Consider the following 23,590-nt stretch of genomic DNA (forward strand, 5'->3'; position numbering starts at 1 on the left):
AAAAAAAAGAGCTTTAAGTTTAAAAGCAGGCATGCAATCATCAGTCTCTCGCCAGTATAGTTTCAGACACAAGTGTGCTGTGCCACCTAGCAGGTCTATTTTAAATGCACATTCACAGTTCCTCCCGTTCCTCATTTGTGTGGGTGGCCTTTGCTGTCAGGGTAGAGCTGCAGTCTCCTTCCACACGCATCGTTTCTGTCCATCAAGAAATGGCTTAACCAAGGCTTCTCAGCCTCAGCACAACTGACATCTCAGGTCAGATCATTCTCTGTTGGGGGCTAGGGGCTGTCCTGTGTGTTATAGAATGTCTAGCAACATCCCTGACCTCTACCCACTAGATGCCAGTAGTAATCTCTCCTCTCAGCTGCGACAACCAAAAATGTCTCCAGGCTTTGCCAGATATACCCCGGGGGTTAAAATCACCCCATTTGATAATCACCGAGCTGAACTAAAAAAGAATGACTTTGTCTTCTTTCCCTGGCTCCACCCTCAAAGATCTCTATCCAAGGCTAGGAAAATGTATGAGCCATCTCTTGATCCACTGGCCTGCGCCACTACTTCTGACTTGCAAGATTTTCCAGCATTGAGAACAATGCTCGTACTGCCCTTGAAAAGAAGGGCATTTCCAACTAAACTTTTGGTCGGTGGGAAGGAAGCACGTTACTTTTTTGTTGTGAAACATTTGTCTGTCTTAGACTGTGGAAGGTCCAGGCACAGAATTCTATACACCCAAGAACTATATGAACTGAAAGGAGTCTCGGGCACTTGAAACTCACCTCCCTGTCTCTTTTCTTTGCCATTTATTTATTTATTTATTTAAAAAATGAAATAAAAAAACTCAAGGCCAAAGTGGGAAATGACTTGCTCCAGGTCATCCATATTCCTAACCCTTCTTTTACTGGGGCATGGGGAAATATTTTCCAATATGCCTGAAAGGCTTAAGTCTCTAATCACGGATAACTTACAGCTTTTTACAAGCAAGAGTTTTGGCCAAATTATGCCAGTTAAGGAATGTAAATTTTATAAATGATGGAATACTGCAACCAATTAGTGCAAACAAACATTTATTGTGAAATATTCATCCTACCCTTTATTAGGTATTACATCATCAAAGCACTTTGTGGCAATGAAAATAGCTTTTTTTTACCCCTCTAATTCACCCAATATTCCATTAAAGCTGCAAAAAATGTGCAATCTGCTTGAAAAATAGGTTGCTCTTATTTACTCATTTGTGAAAAGTCAAAAATTAAAAAAGAAAATGATACTAGCATACAGGGCCTCTAGAGCCAAGTCACCTTTCCATTTCCCAACTACTCCCCAAAATAATTAACAAAGATAATTTGTTTTAAATGCCTTTTTATAAAACCAATGCACCTTTCCCCATATTATAATCATACAAATTTTAAAAAGCCGTTATTTACTTTCTTGGAAAAAAGGTGGCCAGCCGTTGTTTTTTGATTGGGAGCATGTGTATTTCCTGGGAGTTCACTTTCTTTAACTTTATGCTCCGGTTTTTGATGGGTTTCCTAAGGGGCTCTGCATTTCCCATGGACTCTTCCCCTTGGCTGTTGATGTCATAGCCCTGAAGCACGGAGTCTTCTCTTTTGAAGGAGAAGTTTTTGGTGGACACCCCTGAGAGGCCTTTGATCTTGCCACAGAATATGGTAGGCACAGCATCTTCGACTGAGACAATGACCTTGGCTGCCTGGGACTCGCCCACCATCTCAATGTTATTTTCAGTCTTGACCTCGCTGCTGGCATGGTTGGGCTGGCTGAGCATCTCGGTGGCGGCATCACTGCTGCTGATGTGACCATCTATCATGGCTGGGGCCTCATGGGACGTGGTAGGGGCAAAAGAAATTTCCATGCCACTGGGAAGTTTCTCCATCACTGTGTGACCTGAGCTGTCCACTGATGCACCACTGTCATACAGTGTCTCAGGGGGAGGCTCGGATTTCCGGTGGGCTGCCACTGACAGGTCTAGGGCTGCATCTTCCTGGAAGATTGGGGGACTGACTTCGCCAGCCTTGAGCCAGGGCACTGACTTCATGGAGAGATCCAGGGCCTCATTCTCACTTCCCATCTTAATGACCGTGTGGCGGCTGAGCTGGAAGTACTCCTTAGGCTGGAGGATGTCAAAGGGCTTCAGTTCATCTTTTTCCAGAGGGGTCTGGGTGCCTTTAAAGGAGTGCAGGCCAAAGGAAGATGGCGGTTTGGGGAAACTGGAGCTGAACTTGGATTCAGAACTCTGAGGCACCGGGATGGGGATGGGAATAGGGACTGGCACAGGCAAGGGGACGATCACAGGATACGGCACCAAGAGGGTGGCTGGTGGGACCAGGGGGGACAAGGGGGAGCTAAAAGGCTGGGGGGGCACAGGGGCATAGCCAGGAGGAGGCTGACAAGGTGGGGGCCCGAGAGTGCCCTGAGAGGGAAACAAATTCTGGAGCACAGCTTCAAATGGCAAAGTGGGCTCCTGCGGTTGGCTGGGGATCCTCAGGTCCAGGAGCTGGGGCTGGGCCTCCGAGTCCTCCGCTCCCTGGAAGAGGTTGTTGTGGATGGTATTGGAGGAGCATGGGTCCTCCTGTGGCAGGACCAGAGGGGAGTTGAGGTGCTGAAAGACGTGCTGCTCCAGCACCACGGGCAGTTGCACGGGGCCCTGGGTGGTCATGACGTAGGTGGCATTGCCATTGGGATTGAGCTCTGGTGCGGAGCTTCCCTCCACCTGCATGTGAATGGGCATCACCACTGGGCTCTCCCCGAGGCACAGGGGCTGCAACACAGTGGCTGCCACCTTCAGAGCCATACCACTCTGAGACTCGGCAGGGGGGTTCAGAATGGATGGGGCTGGCACGGTCACCAGGGCCTTCTTTACCAGGTCAGTGGAGTTGATGTTCCAGGCCTCAGTGGTGATCAGTTGAGCCATGCCATTCTCCAGTCTGTTATTAGCCAAGGCAGGAGGGGAGTCAGTCATGTCCATGGAGAGGTTCTGGGACTGCAGGTTATCCATCACTCAGCTCTGATGCCACTTGGCCTGCAACACAGAACATACAATATGACTCTTCCTGAAAAGACTGTTTATAATTGCCTTAAGAGCTCTCTCACATCTTTAGAAAGTTTTCACATTTTAGTTAACCAGGGAGCATAACCCATCTCTCTATGTATATATTCAGGTTATAGATATCTCCTAATATATGCAAACACACCCACATGATCATCTGTGCTTGGAGAACCCCAATTTAACAGCTGATTAAGCTATAAATGCAGATGATGTAATCAGTAAATAGCCAAGTGAGGTTAAACCGGGCATTTTTTAAGCCTAATTCTCAGCTTATATGTTTAGCCTTCAACAAAAACAAACTTTCAGTCCACATTGCTATGTCAGACAGTTAAGATATGCAGAAATTTGACTTGTTCAAATTCAAATAAGCAGTGAAGACTTACTTTCCTTTACAGAAAAAAATAACGCCTTGTCACATTTGAATATGCTATGACTATGGAAAATGGCATTTTAAATACTCTGTAGCAATCATTCTTCCAAAAGAGGTTTGATAAGGAAGAGCAGTCCATTTACACAAGGGTCATTACAGTTGTCTCTCTGTCTCCCTCTGACCAACGACATTCCCATTTCTCCCAATAACAGCAAAATCCATTCCCCAGGGCAAGGTGAAGATGGGATGATGACTCGCATAAATGGTCATTGGGTCCGCTGTCATTTCCCCAATCAGTTCATCTATCTGATCTGTGGCCTCTCCTAATATCTAGCTACCAAGAGGAAGAGGGCATTGATGAACCTAGGGCTGGGGAGATGGAACACTTGTTGGAAACGAAAATCCTCAAAGGTCAGGCACACTTTCTCAATGTCCTTGGCACCTCCCACAGACCTCTGGCCACCTCTTGAGAGGCCAAAGGCACCTAGCGCGTGTGCTTCCTGGAGGAGGCAGGGCTGCAGATGTGATAGGTCTCTCCATGGAAACCTGTCCATATTTTGCCTCGTTACCATGGAGAAGGCAGGCACCATGTCTAACTCAGGGATCTGAGCAGCCTTGGAGTCTGGTTGGGCTCAATAATAATTCAATAATCCTCAGTTTCACTGGGCAGGCCTTGGGCAACTGAGATTTTTGACCTCACCTATCCCAACTGCCTAAACTTTAGTCCTGTGGCCAGCTCGTTGTCCTCTCTCCACCCCAAAATTACCAACACAACCTCCAAAACAAGAAAGAGAGGCAGCCCGGCACACTGTGGGGTTAGAAATAAACAAACGAGGCCGGGTGTGGTGGCTCATGCCTGTAATCCCAACACTTTGGGAGGCTGAGGTAGGCAGATCATTTGAGGTCAGGAGTTCGAGACCAGCCTGGCCAATGTGATTAAACCCTATCTCTACTAAAAACACAAAAATTAGCCGGGCGTGATGTCACACACCCGTAGTCCCAGCTACTCTACTCGGGAGGCTGAGGCAGGAGAATGGCTTGAACTCAGAAGGCGGAGGTTGCAGTGAACCAAGATCACATCACTGCACTCCAGCCTGGGTGACAGAGCGAGACTCCATTTCAAAAAAAAAGAAAAAAAAGAAAGAAAGAAACAAATGATGTCTCACTACAGTAAGGCAGCTTTAACAAATGAACAACTCTGTGGTATTTCCAGGCAATCAGAATGTGTTAAATGCACAGAACAAGGAGTTTCTCTGAGGCAGGAGGAGAGGCGGGGAGGGAAACGATGCTGTGCAAACAGCTTTGTGGAGAATGACTGGTGGGCCACACTTTTGGCGTGTCTACCTCTGGAAGCCATGAGGTGACCCAGCATGCTGGCCAGTAACCCCCTTGGGACAGAGTTGGGAGGCAGCCTGGCCCCAGGGAGGCTGAGGGGGCTTGCCCTAGCTGAAGGATCTGGTTCTTTATGAGTGAAGCCTGATTCAGCCCAGAAGACGCCATGCCTCTAAGATGCTTTTTTAAATTATTATTTTATTTATTTATTTATTTATTTATTTATTTATTTATTTATGTGAGAAGGACTCTTGCTCTGCAGCCCAGGCTGGAGCACAGTGGCGCAATCTTGGCTCACTGCAACCTCTGCCTCCTGGATTCAAGTGGTTTTTCTGCCTCAGTCTCCCGAGTAGCTGGGACTACAGGCGCACACCACCATGCCCGGCTAATTTTTGCATTTTTAGTAGAGATGGGGTTTCACCATGTTGTCTGGGGTCATCTAGAACTCCTGGCCTCAAGTGATCCTCCTGCTTCAGCCTCCCAAGTGCTGGGATTACAGGTGTGAGCCACTGCACCTGGCCTCTAATACACCATTCATTCATACATGCATGTATGAATTCATTCATTCACGCATGTATGAATTCATTCATTCACTCATCCTGAGTGAAACAGACAAGGTTCTTGCTTTCATGGACATTATAGTCTAGTGGAGGCAACATGTATTTGATCAGAGATTTGCTAGCATGCAAAGGCATCAACGTTATACCAGGAGAGGCATCCAAATCAGCAGGACAAATATTTGTTGGCCACTTGTATGCAGCCCCAAGAAGGCCCTGAGAACCTAAGGCCAGATCCTTGTCCCTCACAGTGGCCAGAACCCTTGGGGAATGGTAAGAAAAGGCTGAAGGGAAGCTGCAGTAGGACTGGTGAGGACAACGGCAGCTACAGAAGTCAATACATGTTCTGTGACACATTTGGTCTTCCTGTGGGGTTAGGATTATCCAGCTGTGAGACATCTTTCTCATAACAGCTGCATCTGTCCACCCTTGCAGAAATGGCAGCTTCTCTCCCTCCCTGTCTGCTTCTCTCAATCCCCTCCCAAAGGAAGGAAGGCAAACTTCTGGATGCCTCCTCCACCTGCTCCTTGCACACACCTTCAGCTTAGGTACCAGCTCTCATCATTTCCTGTGAAACCTCAATCCCTTCCCTGCCTGGCCTTGGTCTAGGCCTGCTAACATTCCAGAACAGTCCTGCTCAGAAAAGTGAAAAGAGGGTTTTGCCAGGGCAGGTGACCTCCCTCAGGCCCCTGTTCCTCCCACAGATAGCAAGAGCTACAACTCATTGAGCATCTGCTATTTGCCAGGCCCTCTGTTGAGAACAACCCAGCCAGAGGGGTCTTATAATTATGCCAATTTTGTTGGTGGAAAAACTGATTCTGCAGGGAGATTAAATAACTAGCCTAAAGGTACATAAAGGCTGGGCTTCCCAGGCTTCCCTTCGACCGTGAGAGCTGTGAAGGCCACGCCCCTCCATGCATTTTGTTTCCTGGCAAAAGCAGTCCCCACAGCCTCTCCTTCAACACCGAGTGCATGTGCCTGCAGACGCATGCAGGAAACAGTACGTGAGCATCACATTTCTTCAAAGTGGAGGCCAGGCCCTTCCTAGTAAAGTCATTGAACTATTGTTCTTTTTTATCCCACAAGGGGCCTCATCTGTCCCTCTGGTCACTGGAGTTCCACCTGTCCTTGGGGACTGCAGCCCGAAGTGGCTATGGTTCTGTTACTGGAAGACTTGAGGGCCCTCCATTCTCTCAGCCTACTTCTGGTTATCCACCTATCCCCAGCCTGCCTTCCAGAGACAGGTGTCACATGGGTTGGAGGGCATCTCAGCACCAACGAGCTATAGACAGGCCCTTGCATCCCCTGCTGTGACTCAAGTCTCTGGGAACAAGGCTGAGGCCCAGTGAGATGAAGGACAGAGGACAGGCCAAGGTGTGGGTGGAGGGGAGCAGTATGCAGGATCTCAGGGCAGGAAAAACCCCTGGCCCAAACCTCACTTCCACCTCCTTCAACAGGATAGCTCCAGATCTGCCTGACTACTCAGCCAAAGCAGGCCTGAGAGTAGCCCTGGGCTTTTCCCTAGAGAGCTGCTGGCCCTGAGACAGACTTGCCTGCCTCTGCCTAGTCCCTGCCAAGTATGGCGCTGGCCCTGGGACACCCAGGCAAAGGAACATGAACTTGGCCTTCATCATGCACCCTCTCATCTCCCAGAAAGTCTCGTTCTATCTTTCTCTCTATATCTCCTCCTCTTGCTGTTCAACCTGCCAGCAAGCACCCTCCTCTGACTCTGAGTCAGCAGCTGAGGTGGTCTGGGTGCATCTAGTGGGAGCATAGTGGGTGTTGCTGCTGCAGGGGCTAGTACTGGAAGCCTCAGCGATGCCCTAAGAATACAAAACCAGCTCATGAATTGAGGGTTCAAAGGGTGAGTCTGTGTCCCTGAGGACAAGCCAAGTAGCCAGATAATGACTGGAGAGAAGGTAGAGGCCCATCTCCCCACTCAGCCAAGCTGCTGATTAGCTTGGGCCTAAGGTGGGTGGGGGACCGCTTCAAATCAAGGAACATCACAGGAGCCAGCTGATGCTCAAGCCCAGGAGGCATGAATTTCTTCAGAGGCGACAGGGAACATTTTGTTTGGGTTTTGCAAAACATTTTCACGTGGGTTTAAATGAGGGCACCCATCCATTCCGCCTGCTCCTATTATCCCTGGGGGTGTGGGAGTGGAGGTCACTAAACCATGGCAGTGTGGCTGGGTAGGAAGTGGGCAACCTGGATTTTCAAGTTGCTGGAGACCCTGGAGACCTCGATGTCTTGGTCTGCAGCCAGTTGCTAGGGCCTCAACCCCGTGTAGCCCATGTGCACCCCGTATGGAGACAGTGGGGAAAAGACTCAGGGCCCAGGAGAGATGAAGAGGTGGGGAGGGACTGGGAGAGTAGCTCTGCTTGCAGACTTTTGGGGTATATTAATCTGTTCTCACACTCCTATGAAGACATACTTGAGACTGGGTAATTTATTATATTAAGAAAAGAGGTTTAATGGGCTCATGGTTCTGTAGGCCATACAGGCTTCTGCTTCTGGGGATCAGAAAACTAACGATCATGGCAGAAGGTGAAGGGGAAGGAGGCACATCTTCACGTGTCTGGCAAGAGGTGGGGGGGAGGTGCCATACACTTTTAAACAAGCAGATTTCGTGAGAACTCTATTGTAAGAACAGCAAGAGGGAAGTCCTATGGTCCAATCACCTCCCACTAGGCCCCTACCTCCAACACTGGAGATTACAATTTGACATGATATTTGGGTGGGGATACAGAGCCAAACCATATCATGGGGTCACAGAACTGTTATCTGAACCCCTCATCTAATTATTGCAAAGATCTAATTATACCAGAGGCCGGTCTCCCCAGGGTCTGACCATTAGCCTGGAGCTCTCTCCCACCTCAGCCTTCACCCAGCCAACTCCTGCTCATCTGTCTGACTTAAGGGGTTCAGCTCTAAAGTTGCTTCTTCTGAGATCAACCCCCACCCTCATTGGGCTCCCAAAGGACCCCAACTTGACTTTATCTAGTCCTGACTCTGCCCAGCCCATACTGGGATTTCTTATTTACTTGTTTCTCCAGGAGAAGGGGATAGTCTCCCACCTCATATCTGGCACTAGTAGGTGCTTAGGAAATATATTCTGGATGAATTGGTGCACGAATGAACACCTAAGCCTTCCTGAGCCTGGTGTTCTCATCCTCATCCTCTTGTCGCAGGCACACCATTTATACACTCATGGTGTGTCAAGGTGGGCAGGGACATTAAAGCGACATCTCCTCAAGACTCTTGCTGACCCTTTTTACTGATGAGTAAGCTGGAACTCAAAAAGGCTGACTGAAACTTACACAAGGCCACTTCTTACAGAGGTCACGAGGCTCTTGTTTCGGGAAGAGCAGAGGGTCAGACCCACAGGTGACATGGTGGGAGAACATGGCAGCCACTCACCTTCACCAGCCATGGGAGACTCCGATAGTTCAGTGTTAAATGTCCACAACCAACAAATAGGTGGATTTTAGGACTTGGAGAATAGCCTAAATTATCTGAGAGGTCAAGTATTTTGCTTTTTAAATTAAGCCATCTATCAAGGTAAGTTTCTTCCCCTACAACAATCACATCTTAAAACATAGCTGAAAATCCTCTCAAGATATGTGTTTTCCAACTGTAAAATATCAACAGCTTTGGTTTCTATGGAGCGTGGAGGCAGCTATCAATTATTTCTAGTCAAAGTAGGACTGTCTACCCAAGCTTGTCCAACTCATGGCCCAAGGGTCACATATGGCCCAGACAGCTTTGAATGCGGCCCAACACACATTTGTAAACTTTCTTAAAGCACTACGAAATTTTTTTTTGCAATTTTTTTTAACTCATCAGCGATCATTAGTGTATTTTAGGTGTGGTCTAAGACAATTCTTCCAATGTGGCCCAGGGAAGCCAAAAGATTGAATACCCCTGGATGCCCTTGTTGCTCAAAGTGGGGTCCTTGGAGCAGCAGCAGCACCCAGGATCTTGTTAGAAATACAAATCTCAGGCCACAGCCCAGACCCACTGCATCAGAATCTGCCTTCCAAACAGAGCCCCAGGAGATGTGTATGCACATTGAAGTCTGAGAAGTGCTGGTCTACCACTGGTTCTCAGATTTTGCTATTCATCGGAGTAATCTGGAGCTTAAAAACAAAAACAAAAACAAAAACAAAAACCATGCCTAGGTCCTACCCCTAAGACTGAGATTTAATTATTCTAGGATGCAGCAGTTGATTCTAATGTACAGTGAGGCTGTAGACCCTTAATCTAAAGGCCAGAACACACGACTGCTGGTCTGCTGACCTTCTCAATGGCCCATCTTCCTTCTTATTTCCCAGAAAAGACTGAGGCTATCAACACACCAAACTCCCGCCTCTTCCCCGGGGCCCCTGCAGTGTCTCCCTATGTGCCCCCACCCCCAGGAAGACGTGAGATGGCTCTCCCTCTTGCAAGGCTGACTTCCCAGAGACCTCTGCTAAGAATCTTGCCCCTTCCATCCGTGCCCTATTCTCAGTCTATTTTGTGCTTTCCATCCAGTATTTAAATCAAACCTTCAATGACTAACCTAATTCTACATAAAAATCACCAGCCACTCTCTATGAGCCGAGTAAGAAAAGCATAATTTTCATCATTTAATTCTATACATACATGGTTTTACCATTCGGGACTTGAGATGCACTAAATATCTAAGAAGTAATTCCAACTGGGTAACAACTGGTCTTTCTCTCCCAATAGGGTATAATAATTGTCAATTACTTGCCCCAGTGATTAAATTTTCTAAGCTTTAAACATCAGCACAGGGCCTTTTTACCAAAGCTGTGAACATAATTACCACATGAATGTAGTCTCAAATTGGTTAAAATATGAAGAATACACAAAATAGTCACCTGCCTTATGGTTGATTGCCTTTTACATCCAGAGGTCTACACAGCCCTCTGAAGGGAATATGAATGCCCAGATTAGCTTTAGAGACGAGTTCCCTGAAACGCTAATTCATTTATGAAAACAGTAGTGACCACAAACATTGCAACTGGGACTAAACTTCATGAGGACGGACAGTGGCTATGGGGAAGATCTGTTAGGGAGGACAGAGTACAAATATTATCTCTGATCTGATATTTGTGAAAAATAGGAGAAGTGGAGCCAAGCATCAGAAACTGGCCATAAACAGCAGGAGAGCCCAAGGTCTTCCCAGGAAGAGGAGGTAAGGTCATGCCCTGAGGTATCATAAAACTTATTTATGTTTGTTTTATCATCTCATCTTTTTTTATTCCTGTTTTTTATTTTATAGTGTATGTAATAAATATAGGAAGGCATATAAATCTAATTATATGTGTGTGTGCATGTGTGTGTTAAGGGGAGTGTTCACATTTTTTTTTTTTCTAACAGGAGTGCGAGAATGAAAACATTGCAACTCAGCAGGAGAAATGAAGCTCTCAGGGCCCAGGGAGACTTCCAGGGTGCCCCTACCTGAACAAGTCTCAGTATCACTGGCCCAGCCCACCCCTTCTGGGTTTTTTGTGTTTTTTGGGGGAGAGTCTCACTCTGTTGCCCAGGCTGGAGTACAGTGGTCCAATCATTACTTACTGCACCCTCAACCTCCCAGGCTCAAGCAACCCTCCTGCCTCAGCCTCCTGAGTAGCTGGGACTACAGGTGTGTGCCACAATGCCCACTTGATTTTTACTTTTATTTTTGTTGAGACTGGAATCTCACTATGGTATTCAGGCTAGTCTTGAACTCCTGGCCTCAAGTAATCCTCCCACCTCGACTTTCCAAAGTGCTGGGATTACAGGCATGAGCCACCATGCCCGGCCCCACCCCGCTTGTTTTCAAGAGCAGGAACCTGAGGCTCAGAGGTGAAGTGACTCGCTCAAGTTCACACAGCATAGAGTACACTGACTCCCAGACCCATGCTCCTTCCTTAAAGGCACATTACCCCACCTGTTGCCTCTGTTTCACATTTCAAAAGATGTTGAGGAGCACTTGAGTCTAACACACAAGCTATAGAGTTAGCACAGTCAGTCACCCAGGATTAGAACATCTTTATTGGAACCAGCATCTAATGCCAAAGTATGTGGGATGGTTTGATTCAACCAACAAAATGTCAAAAAGTTTGATAGGTGAGGAGCTTGCTAAAAAAAAGAACCCCCCCCATGTCTTGACTCAGTGATACCTAATAGATAAGTCATTGAAACGAAGAGATTCAGGACACACATGAACTTTTCATGACTGTTGGAATGTTGTTTTATACATCTGGGACTCAGTTTCCTCTTTTGTAACATGGGGGACTGCCCTACTCTCACTCAGGCCTCCTTGGAGCCAGTGGTGCCTGCTGGGGAGGAGTCCAAACCTAGCCTCCCAGGAGCTGCTGGAGGAGGAATTGCTGTGGGCCCCAAAGGACGGGCAAGTGGGAAGACCAAGGAGGAATTGGAGGGAGGACACCACCAGCTCCCAGGCCTGGTTTTCCAAGCCTCTGCTACCTTCAGCCTGCCCACAAAGGATCTATGATGGGTTTGGGGGCCCACACGGGCCTGACTGCAAGGCTGGAATATGGAACTAGATTTGTGTCCATTAATTTTTATTCATTCTTTCAAAAATGATGTGGGCACCTACTATGTGCCAGGCATGTATCTCCTATTCCTCCAACCTGATACCACTTTCTTTGTAGGCAGGTTGCCATCTCTCTTGGCTCCATTCTCAAGATATTAACCAAATCCATATTATCCCAGGATTATCTGCTTTTAACAGGGCTCCTTCAAGGCTCACATTTCCTGCAGAGGTATAGGAGTAAGTCTCTAAGGGAAAAATGCCAGTCCCTAGACAGCTGGAAGGGGTGATGTTGGTGCAAGGATCTCAACAAATGTCTATTTTCTAGAGATGGCTGCTCCTGATACTAACAGGAATGAACTGCCTTCCTCAGGTCTTGGCGAACCTCAGCATCACAGAAGAAAATCATAAAGAGCTGCTGGTGGTGGTAGGGGACACTCACCTGGACAGGGGACTGTGAGAGTCAGAAAGCGTCCATCCCTGCATTGGGCCAATGCCCTACAGTTCAGTTGGACACCCAGAACCCCAAGCACCCTCAGGTGCTGCTGCTGGAGCAGCCATCTCATGCAGGAGCTCAGGTCACGTTTAAGGTCTTGGGCCAAGGTCTATCATCTTAAAGAGCTATGATTTTTGGACATTTTTCTGACAACAAAGAAACCTCTTAAATTTGGAACAAAGAGGAAGAAAAAACCTGCCTCTGGAAGAGAAAATACTTCTAATTAGATTGAGATACAAAGGTTAAATTTTTGTTCTGGGAAAAAGACTGTTTATAATCCTGTGTCATTAGCAGGACATTTTCCAGAGACCAGTGTGCCAGAAATAGACCCTCTGAGGGGTCACTGGAAGGAAGGGGTGCAGATTTCTGAAGTATAAAGAACTGGAGTTCAGTTTCACCTTTTTCTAATGCATGTGAATCCCTTGCCACCCTTTGCCATGGAGACAGTGCCAGCCTCACCCTGGGCACTGGGCCCCCTACGAGAGTGGTTAGGAGTATAAGGTTTGAACTTAGAAAGGCCTACGTTCAAACTTCAGCTCTGCCTAATTTTGCTAGCTGTGTGACCTGGGGCAAGTAAGTTCTCAGCCTCAGTTTCTCTCTGTGTAAAATGAGGATTAAAAAAAGACCTGTCACATTGGGTGGTTGTAATGATTAAACGAGATAAGCTAAGTAAAGTACTTGGCACAGTGCCTGACACAGAAAGTGTTCAGTAAATCATGGCAATTATCAATGTCGTCATCATCACTGGTACCATCATCAACATCATTAGCATCATTGTTGTCACCACTGTCGATGCAGTCTTCATCTTCACCATCATTCTCATTGTCAGTGCTATCATCATCATTGTGTCATTGGCATCATTGGCATCATCAGATCCACCCGCCATATTTCTTGTGAGCATCTTGAGTAGTATCACCCATGCTCTCTTTGCACCTGAATGGGTTTATACATTCGCAACCCTGTTTATTCAAAGATTCATTTAAAAATCAGCTACTAGGAACTAAGAAGGCACTTACCATAGGATTGGTGTTACACCTGATGGCAAGGTTTCCAGGTCAGCCCACAAAAACCCACCTAACACCCAACGTAGCTGAAATGAGCATTTGAAGTGAAAATAGAAAACAATGCTCTCTCAATATTAGACATTAAATACGGTGGGAAGACAAATAAATACAAAAATCTATTTTTTATTCAAACTGAAAGGCTGGGGGAGAAAGAAAAGGTGGCCAGAACCTTTTGTATCTTGAATATGAACTCGTGAGCACTTTTAAGGGTTCTGAAGTTACTGCTGATTGACCGCACATAATTTCACTTCATAGCCTTCAGTTTTCCTTCTCCTTTGCACAAGAGCTTAAGTAGCTCTCCTCTCCTACTTTTCAGTGGTGATGAAGGTTATTTTCTCACTCACAAAAACATGGAAGAAGTGGAAGCGGAGAGGACAAGGGTAAGGATAAGAAGGAGAGAGAAAGCAAAGAGCCTTTTTGAGGTAACTAGGCAAGAGTCAAAGTAGAGAAGACTCAAAAGTTCGTGTAGATCCAAAGGAAAGATTGGTTAGCTATAACAGAAGAGTGAAAGAACACAGAGAAACTGAGGAAAGCTGTGAGGAAAACACTGAATGAGAGTTACTCAGCTGGCCACAAGGGGATGCTGTAATCCGCAATAGCTTGGTTGCAGGACAGCAGGGTGAAGGGAGAGACAGGACTGGAACTTCTTAGCACAGTGAGGACATGGTAAAAAAATAAAATATAGCATTGTTCACAAGTTTGAGTACTGCAAGTACTTAGGGAAGGTGCTCCAAATTTGGGCAGAACTTCTCCTATGCCTCTAAAATCATCAAACACATTCCCTTGTGACTTGGTTGAGTTATCAGTTTCAGGAAAAAAAATCTAAATGTACCTTCTTTCTGTGTCTAATATTTATTTTTTCCTACCCCCCCAGCTTCCCCAACCCCTCCTTGGACAGTCAGAATTAGGTTTCTCCCATCAAAATTGGGTTTTCCAGAAAAAGCTGATAAACTCATTCTCATTGAGGTGCATGACTGATAAGGCTGAAGTATTATGTTCCTTTATTGGTATAATAAAGATAATCCAGCCAGTAATAAAGCTATAGACAAAGAAATGAAACTATAATTGAGACATTTCAGATACTGGTCATGGGGAGGAACCTTCCTAGCAGTCTTGAAATTTCTCCATAGAGACAAGAGCCTACAACTATGATTAAGTTTGCTGGGCCCATTGGGAGGCACCTGAGATCAAATAAAGGGGACAGGGGCTTGACCTTGACCCTTAAGTACTCAGAACTAAGGAACGACATGAATGTGAGTCAATTATTCATCCCTTTATAGACACAATCAGCAAGCACTTATTGCTCACCCAACATCAACCTCCTGAATATGTGCCTCCCTGGTGCAGAGATTTTAGCAGCATCCAAAGTTTTCCAGGGCCCTGTTACTGAACTGGCTACCTCCTTAAACGCTGGTTTCTGTCTTACCAGGTTTCCAGGCAGAAGTTAGGGCTCTCCGCCCATGCACAACACGCTATTGCAGTGCTACAGCCACAATGGCAACTTCATGATCATCATCAATCATGTTCTTTGAACCATTACCAACGATGGCGATGAACAGGGCGAGGGGAGTGAAGAAAGGAGGCTGTTGGGTTTTGGTGAACCCAACTAGCTAGTTGTCTTAGCTTGGGTTTCCCCACAAACAGACACTAAGGCAAGGATTAACTGAAAATAATTTATTTGGGAGAAGATCCCAGACAACACCAGTAGAGGAGTGAAGTGGTGAGACAAGGAAAGCAAGGAAGCCAATTTATCAAACAAGTTACCACTGTGGGCAACTGAAGCTCAATTCCACTGGGGAGACCTCAGAGTCACCCCAACGGAGAGGCTAGGAAATTGGGGTGTTTATTCACCCACCCCCATCCATCACTGGCCAAGGGCTGCTCCTGGAGGATAGAGTCATTCCTTAGCACTTCCAGCTAGCCCAGCATGCAGATCTAGTGTGCTCCTGAGACAAAAACCAAAAACCAAAAATTCACACCTTTAGGGAGCGTCATGGATGTTTGCAGTAAGTAGCATTTGGTGTATAAGAGGCCATTCTGAGCGGGAAATGGCAGGACACCGACAAATGTCTGCTACACCAGCCATGGCCTGGAAAGTCTCAATGCTTATGTGAATATCTAAATGTCATTAATTTAGGCCACCATGACCAAATGTTTCCCCAGTTGGTGACACCTTCTGTAACCCCTGTGAAGAAGACACTCCTTTATAATAACAATGTTCACACCACAGGGGAATCAGCTGGAAAGGGGTGTGACTCAAGATCTTATAAAAAAACAAGACACACAAGGGGGCCAGAGATGACTATCTTTCCAAAAGAAAAATGTTCAAGAGATGGTCAGCATAGCTAATGTGTTCCTTTGCTAAAATATAACTGGGGCCCTCCAGAAAGTTCTTTGAATCATATTTGTGCTGGCTGGAAAGCAAGATGTTCCTGGGATGAGTCACAGAGGGAGTTTCTTTTCTGGTGATCTTGTGTTCCAACTTGGGGACCAAAAATCAATAAATAAACAAACACTACTTCACTTCATCAGCTGCATGCTGCCTAATAATAATAACAATAACCTCGACCCGAGAAGTAGAGACAATGCAGGAAGGAGAGGGTGGAGAGTACTCATCTTTCAGACAGGGAAGCTTCTTTCTGGAATTCTGTTTTGTCAAAAGCACCCTTCTGCCTAGAGGTGCAAGAGCAGAACAACATCCTCCGCAGAATCTTAGGGTTGGTGAGGCTTTTGAAGTCCTTAAAAATTCACTATATGTATCCTAAAGCAAGTATCATGGTTGGAGCTAATATAGCATAAACAACACAAAGTTGGGGTGGGGGGAGGAAAAAGATCAGCTGTATAACATCTGGCTAGTTAGCAATAACGATTATAGGTATTATTTCCTATTTTATTTGGGGGAAGAGTTCTAGAATGCATGTGTTTGCATGCATGCATGTGCGCACGTGCACGCACACACACACACACACACACACACACAGTGGCCAAGCAGGAGTGAAGCCACCTGTTGTCCCTCTAATAGTCAAGGAGGATCCTCAAATCAGGATTCTCTCTCCTCACCTGTTCCACCTCAGGTATTTTCCATCTGAATTCCAGTCATCAAATCTTTATTGTTGCAGGTGACCTGTGAACTGGACCTTGCCACATGAGTAGGATTTTGGCGCAGGAGATGCTGGAATGTAGGAGGGTTTTCCAAAAGTGCAGGACAGAAGGAAAGGCAGAAGAGGACAAGTATGTCTAGGGCAGGCTGGTAGGTTAGGTGCCTGAAGTCCAGGGCTGGTGAGGGCTTAGGGGAGAGTCAAGAGTGCTTCAGACATTCTAGGGGTTATCTATTAGGTTGGTGCAAAAGTAATTGCGGTTTTTGCCATTCCTTTCAATGGTAAAAACCGCAGTTACTTTTGCACCAACCTAGTAGCTCTTTTAAAGAGTGTTCAGAATCACCCATCAATTAACCTTGTGCCCCAAAGGACTGACAACTCAACCGACACAATCTTGATGCTCTCTCAGGCTCTGATGAGCAGGAAGCCATCAATTCACTAGTGAAACCATTAGGTTGGGAGGAAAAGATAAAACGGTTTAATTTGCAGGGCTTTGCTAGCTCCTCCTCCTCTTTTCTTTCTCTCTCTTTCTCTCTGTCTCTTTCTTTCTCTCTTTCCCTTCCTTCCTTCCTTCCTTTCTTTCTCCCTCTCTCTTTCTTTCTCTCTCTCTCTTTCTTTCTTTCTCTTTCTTTCTTTCTTTCTTCCCCCCCCTCCCCTACTTACTCCCTCTCACACACACAGTGACAAGTTGATAATAATAAACCATTTAATAAGCATTTACCATGCATCCCACTAGGTGTTTCACATTTATTTTCTCATCTCAGTTTCTCAGCATTCCCAGCAGACTGGTACCACCTTGGTGTGACTGGGTTTGTTGGATTGTTGCTTTCCACCCCGCCAACTCCCCACTCCCAGGAACTGAGCTGTGAATCCCCAGCGAATGGTTGTTTTGATGGGAGGGAGGGTCAGAGCTTTCCAGAACATGCACAACATTCACTGCAGGGAAGGCACTTCTGGGAGAGGTGGGGGGGAGAGAGAGAGCAAAGATTCCTGGTAGTGTGCAGAGAGCAGGTGAGAGTAGAGAAAGGCAGGAAGGAAGAAGTGGAGATGTCTTCGGTCTCTGACCAGAACCTAGGATTTCTCAGCCTACATCTGCACCTCAGGCAGGTCTGCCTAGCTTTGCTGTCTTGGCCCAGCCCTGCTTGGACTTCCCTCTCCACCACTAACACTGCAGCTAGTGACTATTGACCCATGAAGGACACAGCTTGAAATAGGTGCTCCCTTTTGTTTTTGGAGCTCAATTCTCACTTCCCATACCTCTGGTCCAGCTTGCATCCCAGGTAGGGGTTCATTCGCATGCTTCCCAGAAATATTTCATCTGTGGCTGTTCACCAAACCCACCTCCTCTTCTTCCTGGACTACATTTCCCAGCCTCCCTTGCAGTTGGATGTGGCCATGTACCTGAGTTCTAGCAAAGGGAACATGAGTTGAAAGTGAGGGGCACCACTTCCAGGCCTGCCTCCTACAAAGCTTCCTTCCATATGTGATGCTCCAACCCTTTTCCCCTTCCCCTTAGCTTGATGCAAAAGGACCTTTTAGAAGCGCCCTGTTGAAGATAGTGGAGCCACAAGATGGAAGGGCCTGCATGCCTGAATCATGGCTTGGAGGGGAAAGGGCTACCTGCCATCAGGATAATCCATTTGGGGCTTTAAGTGAGTAAGAAATTGACTTCTATTGTGTTTGAGCCATGGTACTCTTTCAATGTGTCGGTAAGCAAGCTAGCATTATCTTAAGTAATGCAGAGCTTCCTGGGACCCACCCTGTGCACAGTGCTGGGGGTAGGCAGGCTTGTCTCTGCCTGTTGGGAGCTCCTACTCTATTACTTCCACCAAGCTCAGAGCACCCCATAATCCACTGGCTTTCATATCAGTGACTTTCAAACCAGAACCTTAGAAGTAGCCCAAGTACTCAGAGCCCAATTCCAAGCTTCCACGTGCTAGCTTTTCTGCAGTAAATTCACTGAGCACCCTTGGCTGCTCTTCCTGACTTGAATAGTGTATTTACATGGGGTCAGGACCATCCTGTGCTCTGTAACTGCATAAATATCCACTGAAAGAGTCTGTTTCATTGGCATTCACAGAGCTGGCAGGGATAAGGGAGCTGCCTCCAGGGAGCAGGAAAAGGCAGAGTTTTCAGCAGCTTCATTCCCTGGAGCCCCACAGCTGCTCAGGTGGCCCTCACCCATGTGAGAAGGTGGGGGCTGTGGGAGGGAGAAGCAGCAGGTCCCTGGCACAACACAGGCAAACATACCTAGGAAGTTGGCACACCTGGCTTCTTGCCAGAGGAATCTGCTAGGACTGCAACCCCCTTCTCTCCTTGTACCCTTTGATGGTTTGCTGGTTTGCAGAGCAGGGAGGCCTGGATTTCTGCCCTCTCTCCACACTGGCTTCTCTATAAGAAAGGTCCCTGTAGATAGTCCTTTAGGGGAGTTAGCATCTATGGCTCAAGGATCTAGGGCCAGCTTTCTCCCTTGGTGCCCTATATAATTTATTTTCTAGGCAAAGGCTGCCCATTCAAAAGCATCCTCCTCCTCCACTGACTGCTGATGTTCCACCCCTAGCAAGCCCTTGCCTGTGTCCAACATTATTGCCCTCTTATTGGGTTCTTCTCCCAAAATGCTGGTTCTAAAGACACTGGGTCCTTGCCATATTGGAGTGACCAAACTGACACCATGGGGGCTCTTGTGTGCGAAGGGCCAATCCAAGTATCTTCTGTAACCTTCACAACCACCTGAGGAAGTAAGCAGAGATTGCCCCTATTTTATAGATCTAGAACCCCAGACCCACCTCAAGCCCTGCAATAAATGTCACAGCTGACTTGAACCCAGCCTCCCACCCCCTAAACCAAGGTTGATAAAATTCTCCCTAGGCTTAAGCTCTCTGGCTCCAGAGATACATGACTCAGGGCTATGGTGCCTGTAACTTAAAATACACCAGCACCTATAGTGGGACATTTTCTGTCTGACTTAGGTGAAGCCCTAACCCAGTTAGCCACCATTCTGCTAACAAGTGCACACCCCATGGAGGGGAAGCTCAAGTTCTAATCTGGAAGCTCCCATCCTGAGGCTGCTACTGGAGTTCGTTATCTCTTCATCTCCATCAATACTCAAGGCTTGGTTAAAGAGCACCAGGAATGCTAGAAATGTGTGTTGTTGTTGTTGTTTTTTAAGTGGTGAAATTGATGGCTTGCTCTTTAGCATGATGGCTATTTTTAAAAAGGGTAAAATTCATAATACTCAATTTCAAGATATATGGATTAGCTGAAATATTTTAGAGGCAGGCTCCATCCTTGTGAGGACAGGGTTGGAGAATCCAGGAAAGCCCATAGCTGGCAGTCCCAGGGATGGCTCCCAGTGGTTCCAATGCTTGCCACCTAACTGGTTCCATGCCTGGCAATTGGATTTTGGAGGATTTCCAGTTGCCTATGCCAAATAGATGGTAACAAAATTCTGCCTTGGAAATGTTGTCATATCTGCCTTGAATGGTCGGAGCAGCTGAGAGCACAAGCCGGCTGGGACTCCCTGAGCAGGCTCATGAGCTGTTCTGTGCCTGCCGGCTGCTAACATGTTAGATGATCAGTATCTGTGTGGCATGCTACACCATTTGCCCTGAGACTTGCCCTGTGGCTGTCACAGTGTGATTCAGTGTTCCCTGCACAGGGGCCCTCCTCTTCTCCACTCTGACTCTCTTGCTGGCCTCCTTCCCCTTCCCTAGTTCCTCGCTCTAGGGCTTTGGCCTTGAGCTCGCCCTGAGGCAGCCCACAGACAGCCCTCAGGGCTGGAAAGACTCTGCTTTAGGGACAGGGATGATTAGTAGAAACCTCCTGTCTGTAAACATTTAACACCTGGTTTCCCTCCTACGGGACCTTTTCAGTATCTGAGCTGGCATTGACTGACATGCTGGAACATTCTTTAAAATGTCCTAAAAAAACAACTAAGCAACCATATCTCATCCATTACAATAGCTAAAATTTTAAAAGACTAGAAACACCAAAAGTTGGTGAGGCTATGGTGCAAGTGAAACAACTGTCCACCACTGGTCAATGGCACCACCACTTTGGAGAACTGTCTTGCACCTTCTAGAAAGGTTCAGTAACCACCTGCCCTGTTGTCAGCCATTCTACTCCTGGGTATTCTCCCAAAAGAAATGAAAACCTATATTCATAAAAGACTTGTACTCAGATGTTCATTGCAGTCCTATTCATGAGAACCACAAACTGGAAGCAACCTAAATGCTGGTCAACAGGTAAATGCCATACCCAAACCGTGGAATACTACTCAGCAATAGAAAGCAATGCACTGCTGCTACAGGTAATGGCACAACTGCATCTCAAAACCACCATGCTGAGGGAAGGAAGCCAGATACAAAAGGGAACATGCTGTAAGATTTCATTGACACGAAGTCGAAAAACAGGCAAAAATACTTACAATGCTAGAAATCAGAAAGTGGTTGCTCCAGGGAGGGAGGAGAGGGAATGAATTGGAAAGGAGCCTGAAGGGCCTTTCTGGGGTGACAGGACTGTTTTATAGCCTCTTTTAGGTGGTTACAAAGGTGCGTACAATTGTCAAAATGTATCCATCTGACCACTTATGAATTTAGGTTAATTATCCCTTGATTCAAGAAAAGAGACATTAAAAATACTATTGAATAACCACAGAAAGGAGAAAAACCCTCAGTGGTTCTGCATGTGTGTATTGTGGGTTTTCACCACTCCTGAGCCCAGTGTGGAGAAGGGAACTGGAGTGAAGACTGTTGGTTAGCCAATGGGCGAGGACACTTCCCTGGGCACCTGCCAGGAGGCCCCTTACAAAGGAGGCAGCAATGTCAGCCCCCAAACACAAACACTCAATGAAATAAAGCAACAGGGGCCCTGAGGAAGCTGGCTTGAGAGTGTGGGATAGATAGCAGGCTTTGAGCCAAAACCACTTTCCAAGAAATGCCAATGTTTTTGTATTTGGGAACGGAGAGGGAGTATTAAGGCAAGCAAGAGCCAAAATGTGTTGGTCTTTGGACAACAATTGTGCTCAACTGAGGGGGCCCTGTGGGAGAGACTTCAAAGTGCTGCTACTGAGACCTCCTCTGTGGGTCTCTGGGATGCGGCACCCATAAAAGCGCCGACTGGAGTGGAAAGTCAGAAGTTCCTTAAAGGCAAAGGCCTCCTATTTTGCATGCTGGAGAGGAATATTCTATTTCCCTAGTAAAAGGCTGGCCAAAGTCACACCCATATACCTTCAAATAGCCAGTGGAAGCTTGTGATCTATGGCACAGGAATGAGCTTGTGAGTCAAGCCTGCACACATACCCTGGTTCTGACCTCTTTTTTTTTTTTTTTTTTTTGAGACGGAGTCTGGCTGTGTCACCCAGGCTGGAGTGCAGTGGCACAATCTCAGCTCACTCCTCCCGGGTTCACGCCATTCTCCCGCCTCAGCCTCCGAGTAGCTGGGACTACAGGCGCCCGCCACCACGCCCGGCTAGTTTTTTGTATTTTTAGTAGAGACGGGGTTTCACCATGTTAGCCAGGATGGTCTCGATCTCCTGACCTCGTGATCCACCCGCCTCGGCCTCCCAAAGTGCTGGGATTACAGGCTTGAGCCACCGCGCCCGGCCCTGTTCTGACCTCTTAAGAACTGTGTGGCCTTGGGAAAGTGACTCGGCCTCTCTGAGCTGCAGTTTCCTTGCCTGCAAAATGGGGAAAATGACACCTACTACTGGCAAAGTAGAAACTGCCTGAAGCCTAGTGAATGCTGAACACAGGATCGTATTTGGGCTCCAAGGGTCTTTCCGGATTGTCAATGCCAACCTCTCAGCTGGAGAAGGAATCCTCTCCAGCCAAATCAGCATTCTTTTGTAAAAAAAAAAAAAAAAAAAAAAGAGACATTTAGAGACAGGGTCTCACTCTGTCACCTAGGCTGGAGTGCAGTGGTGCAATCATAGCTCACTGTATCCTCCAACTCCTAGGCTCAAGAAATCCTCCCACCTTAGCCTCCCAAGTAGCTTTTTAATTTTTGGATCTGAAGTGTACAAAATTTGCATAATCATTATCCTTGGATCATGACAATGTTCCATGCATGGTCCACTTTTTTGGTTTTATTCTAAAAATTGTTTCTTTTTAGTATTATCCAATTTAAAATAATAAAATAAACGTGTGAACCGTCCCCCCGACTCAACAACATGTGGGTCTGTCGCTGCACTTTCCAGTCTATTTCATCAGTCCCTTTGTCCACCCCTGTGCCAGCACCATGTTGTCTTCTTATACTTTCTGATGGTGCTAGGCACTAAGAAGACAGTCAATCAGCAAGCGGATTGAGAGTGACAGGGAGCAGGGTGTGGGGAAAGGCCTGCTTTGGAGAGGGTGATCAGGGAAGGCCTCTTTTTGAGCAAAGATCTGAAAAAGGAAAGGGAGACACCATGGCATCATGGCATAATGGCATTCCAGGACTCTAAGGAGACATGTGTGTGCGTGCGTGTGTGTGTGTGTGTGTGTGTGTGTGTGTGTAAGAGAGAGAGAGAGACAGCGAGAGAGACAGAGAGGTGGGAGAAGGGGAGAAGAAGGAGAGGAGCTAACAAATTTCAGTGTGGCAGGAAAGAAAGGCAGGGGATAGATGACATATGGCTTTCTAATTTCCATTTTACAAAGACTATTTAGTACAACTCATTTTGTAGCTGGGGAAACAAAGGCTCAGGAAAGGTGACTTGGCCTAGGCCACACATCTAGGTAGGGGCAGGGTTATGGTTAGAATTCAAGGCTCTGTGCATCTTTGTGTTGACCCTCTGGGCCCTCAAATGATTTTCAATCCACAAAATGCCTCCAAGCAGCTTTCAGGTAATGAAGTGACAAACAGTATATTGAAATAGTGTTCTTCCAAGCAGAAGTTCTTTACCATGCAAAAGATTATTTGGAGACTAATTAGGATTCTGCAATTCTTTAATGGCTAATTCCTTAGGGCCATGTCAAAATCCATGTGAATATTTCCAAATTATTTTCTTATCATAGGCAATATTAATTCTTAAGAGAAAAACCAAACACATGTTAGTGACATTCTTAGAATCTGAGTTGGGTGTTATGATCA

At 46.6% G+C, this 23,590-nt stretch overlaps 1 protein-coding gene across 2 annotated transcripts in view; it reads right to left on the reverse strand.

Moving 5' to 3' along the window:
• Nucleotides 1-1,047: 1,047 nt before the first annotated feature.
• RAI2 (retinoic acid induced 2) overlaps nucleotides 1,048-23,590 on the reverse strand; it is a 62,416-nt gene continuing 39,873 nt past the window's right edge. For both annotated transcript variants that reach the window (XM_028841908.2, XM_001082554.4), the window contains exon 2: nucleotides 1,048-3,034. In XM_028841908.2, coding sequence (XP_028697741.1) covers nucleotides 1,418-3,010 — 1,593 coding nt within the window. In that variant the 5' untranslated portion in view covers nucleotides 3,011-3,034 and the 3' untranslated portion in view covers nucleotides 1,048-1,417. The remainder of the gene's footprint in view (nucleotides 3,035-23,590) is intronic.

Source organism: Macaca mulatta, chromosome X, assembly GCF_049350105.2.
Source record: "Macaca mulatta isolate MMU2019108-1 chromosome X, T2T-MMU8v2.0, whole genome shotgun sequence".
Lineage (NCBI taxonomy): Eukaryota > Metazoa > Chordata > Mammalia > Primates > Cercopithecidae > Macaca > Macaca mulatta.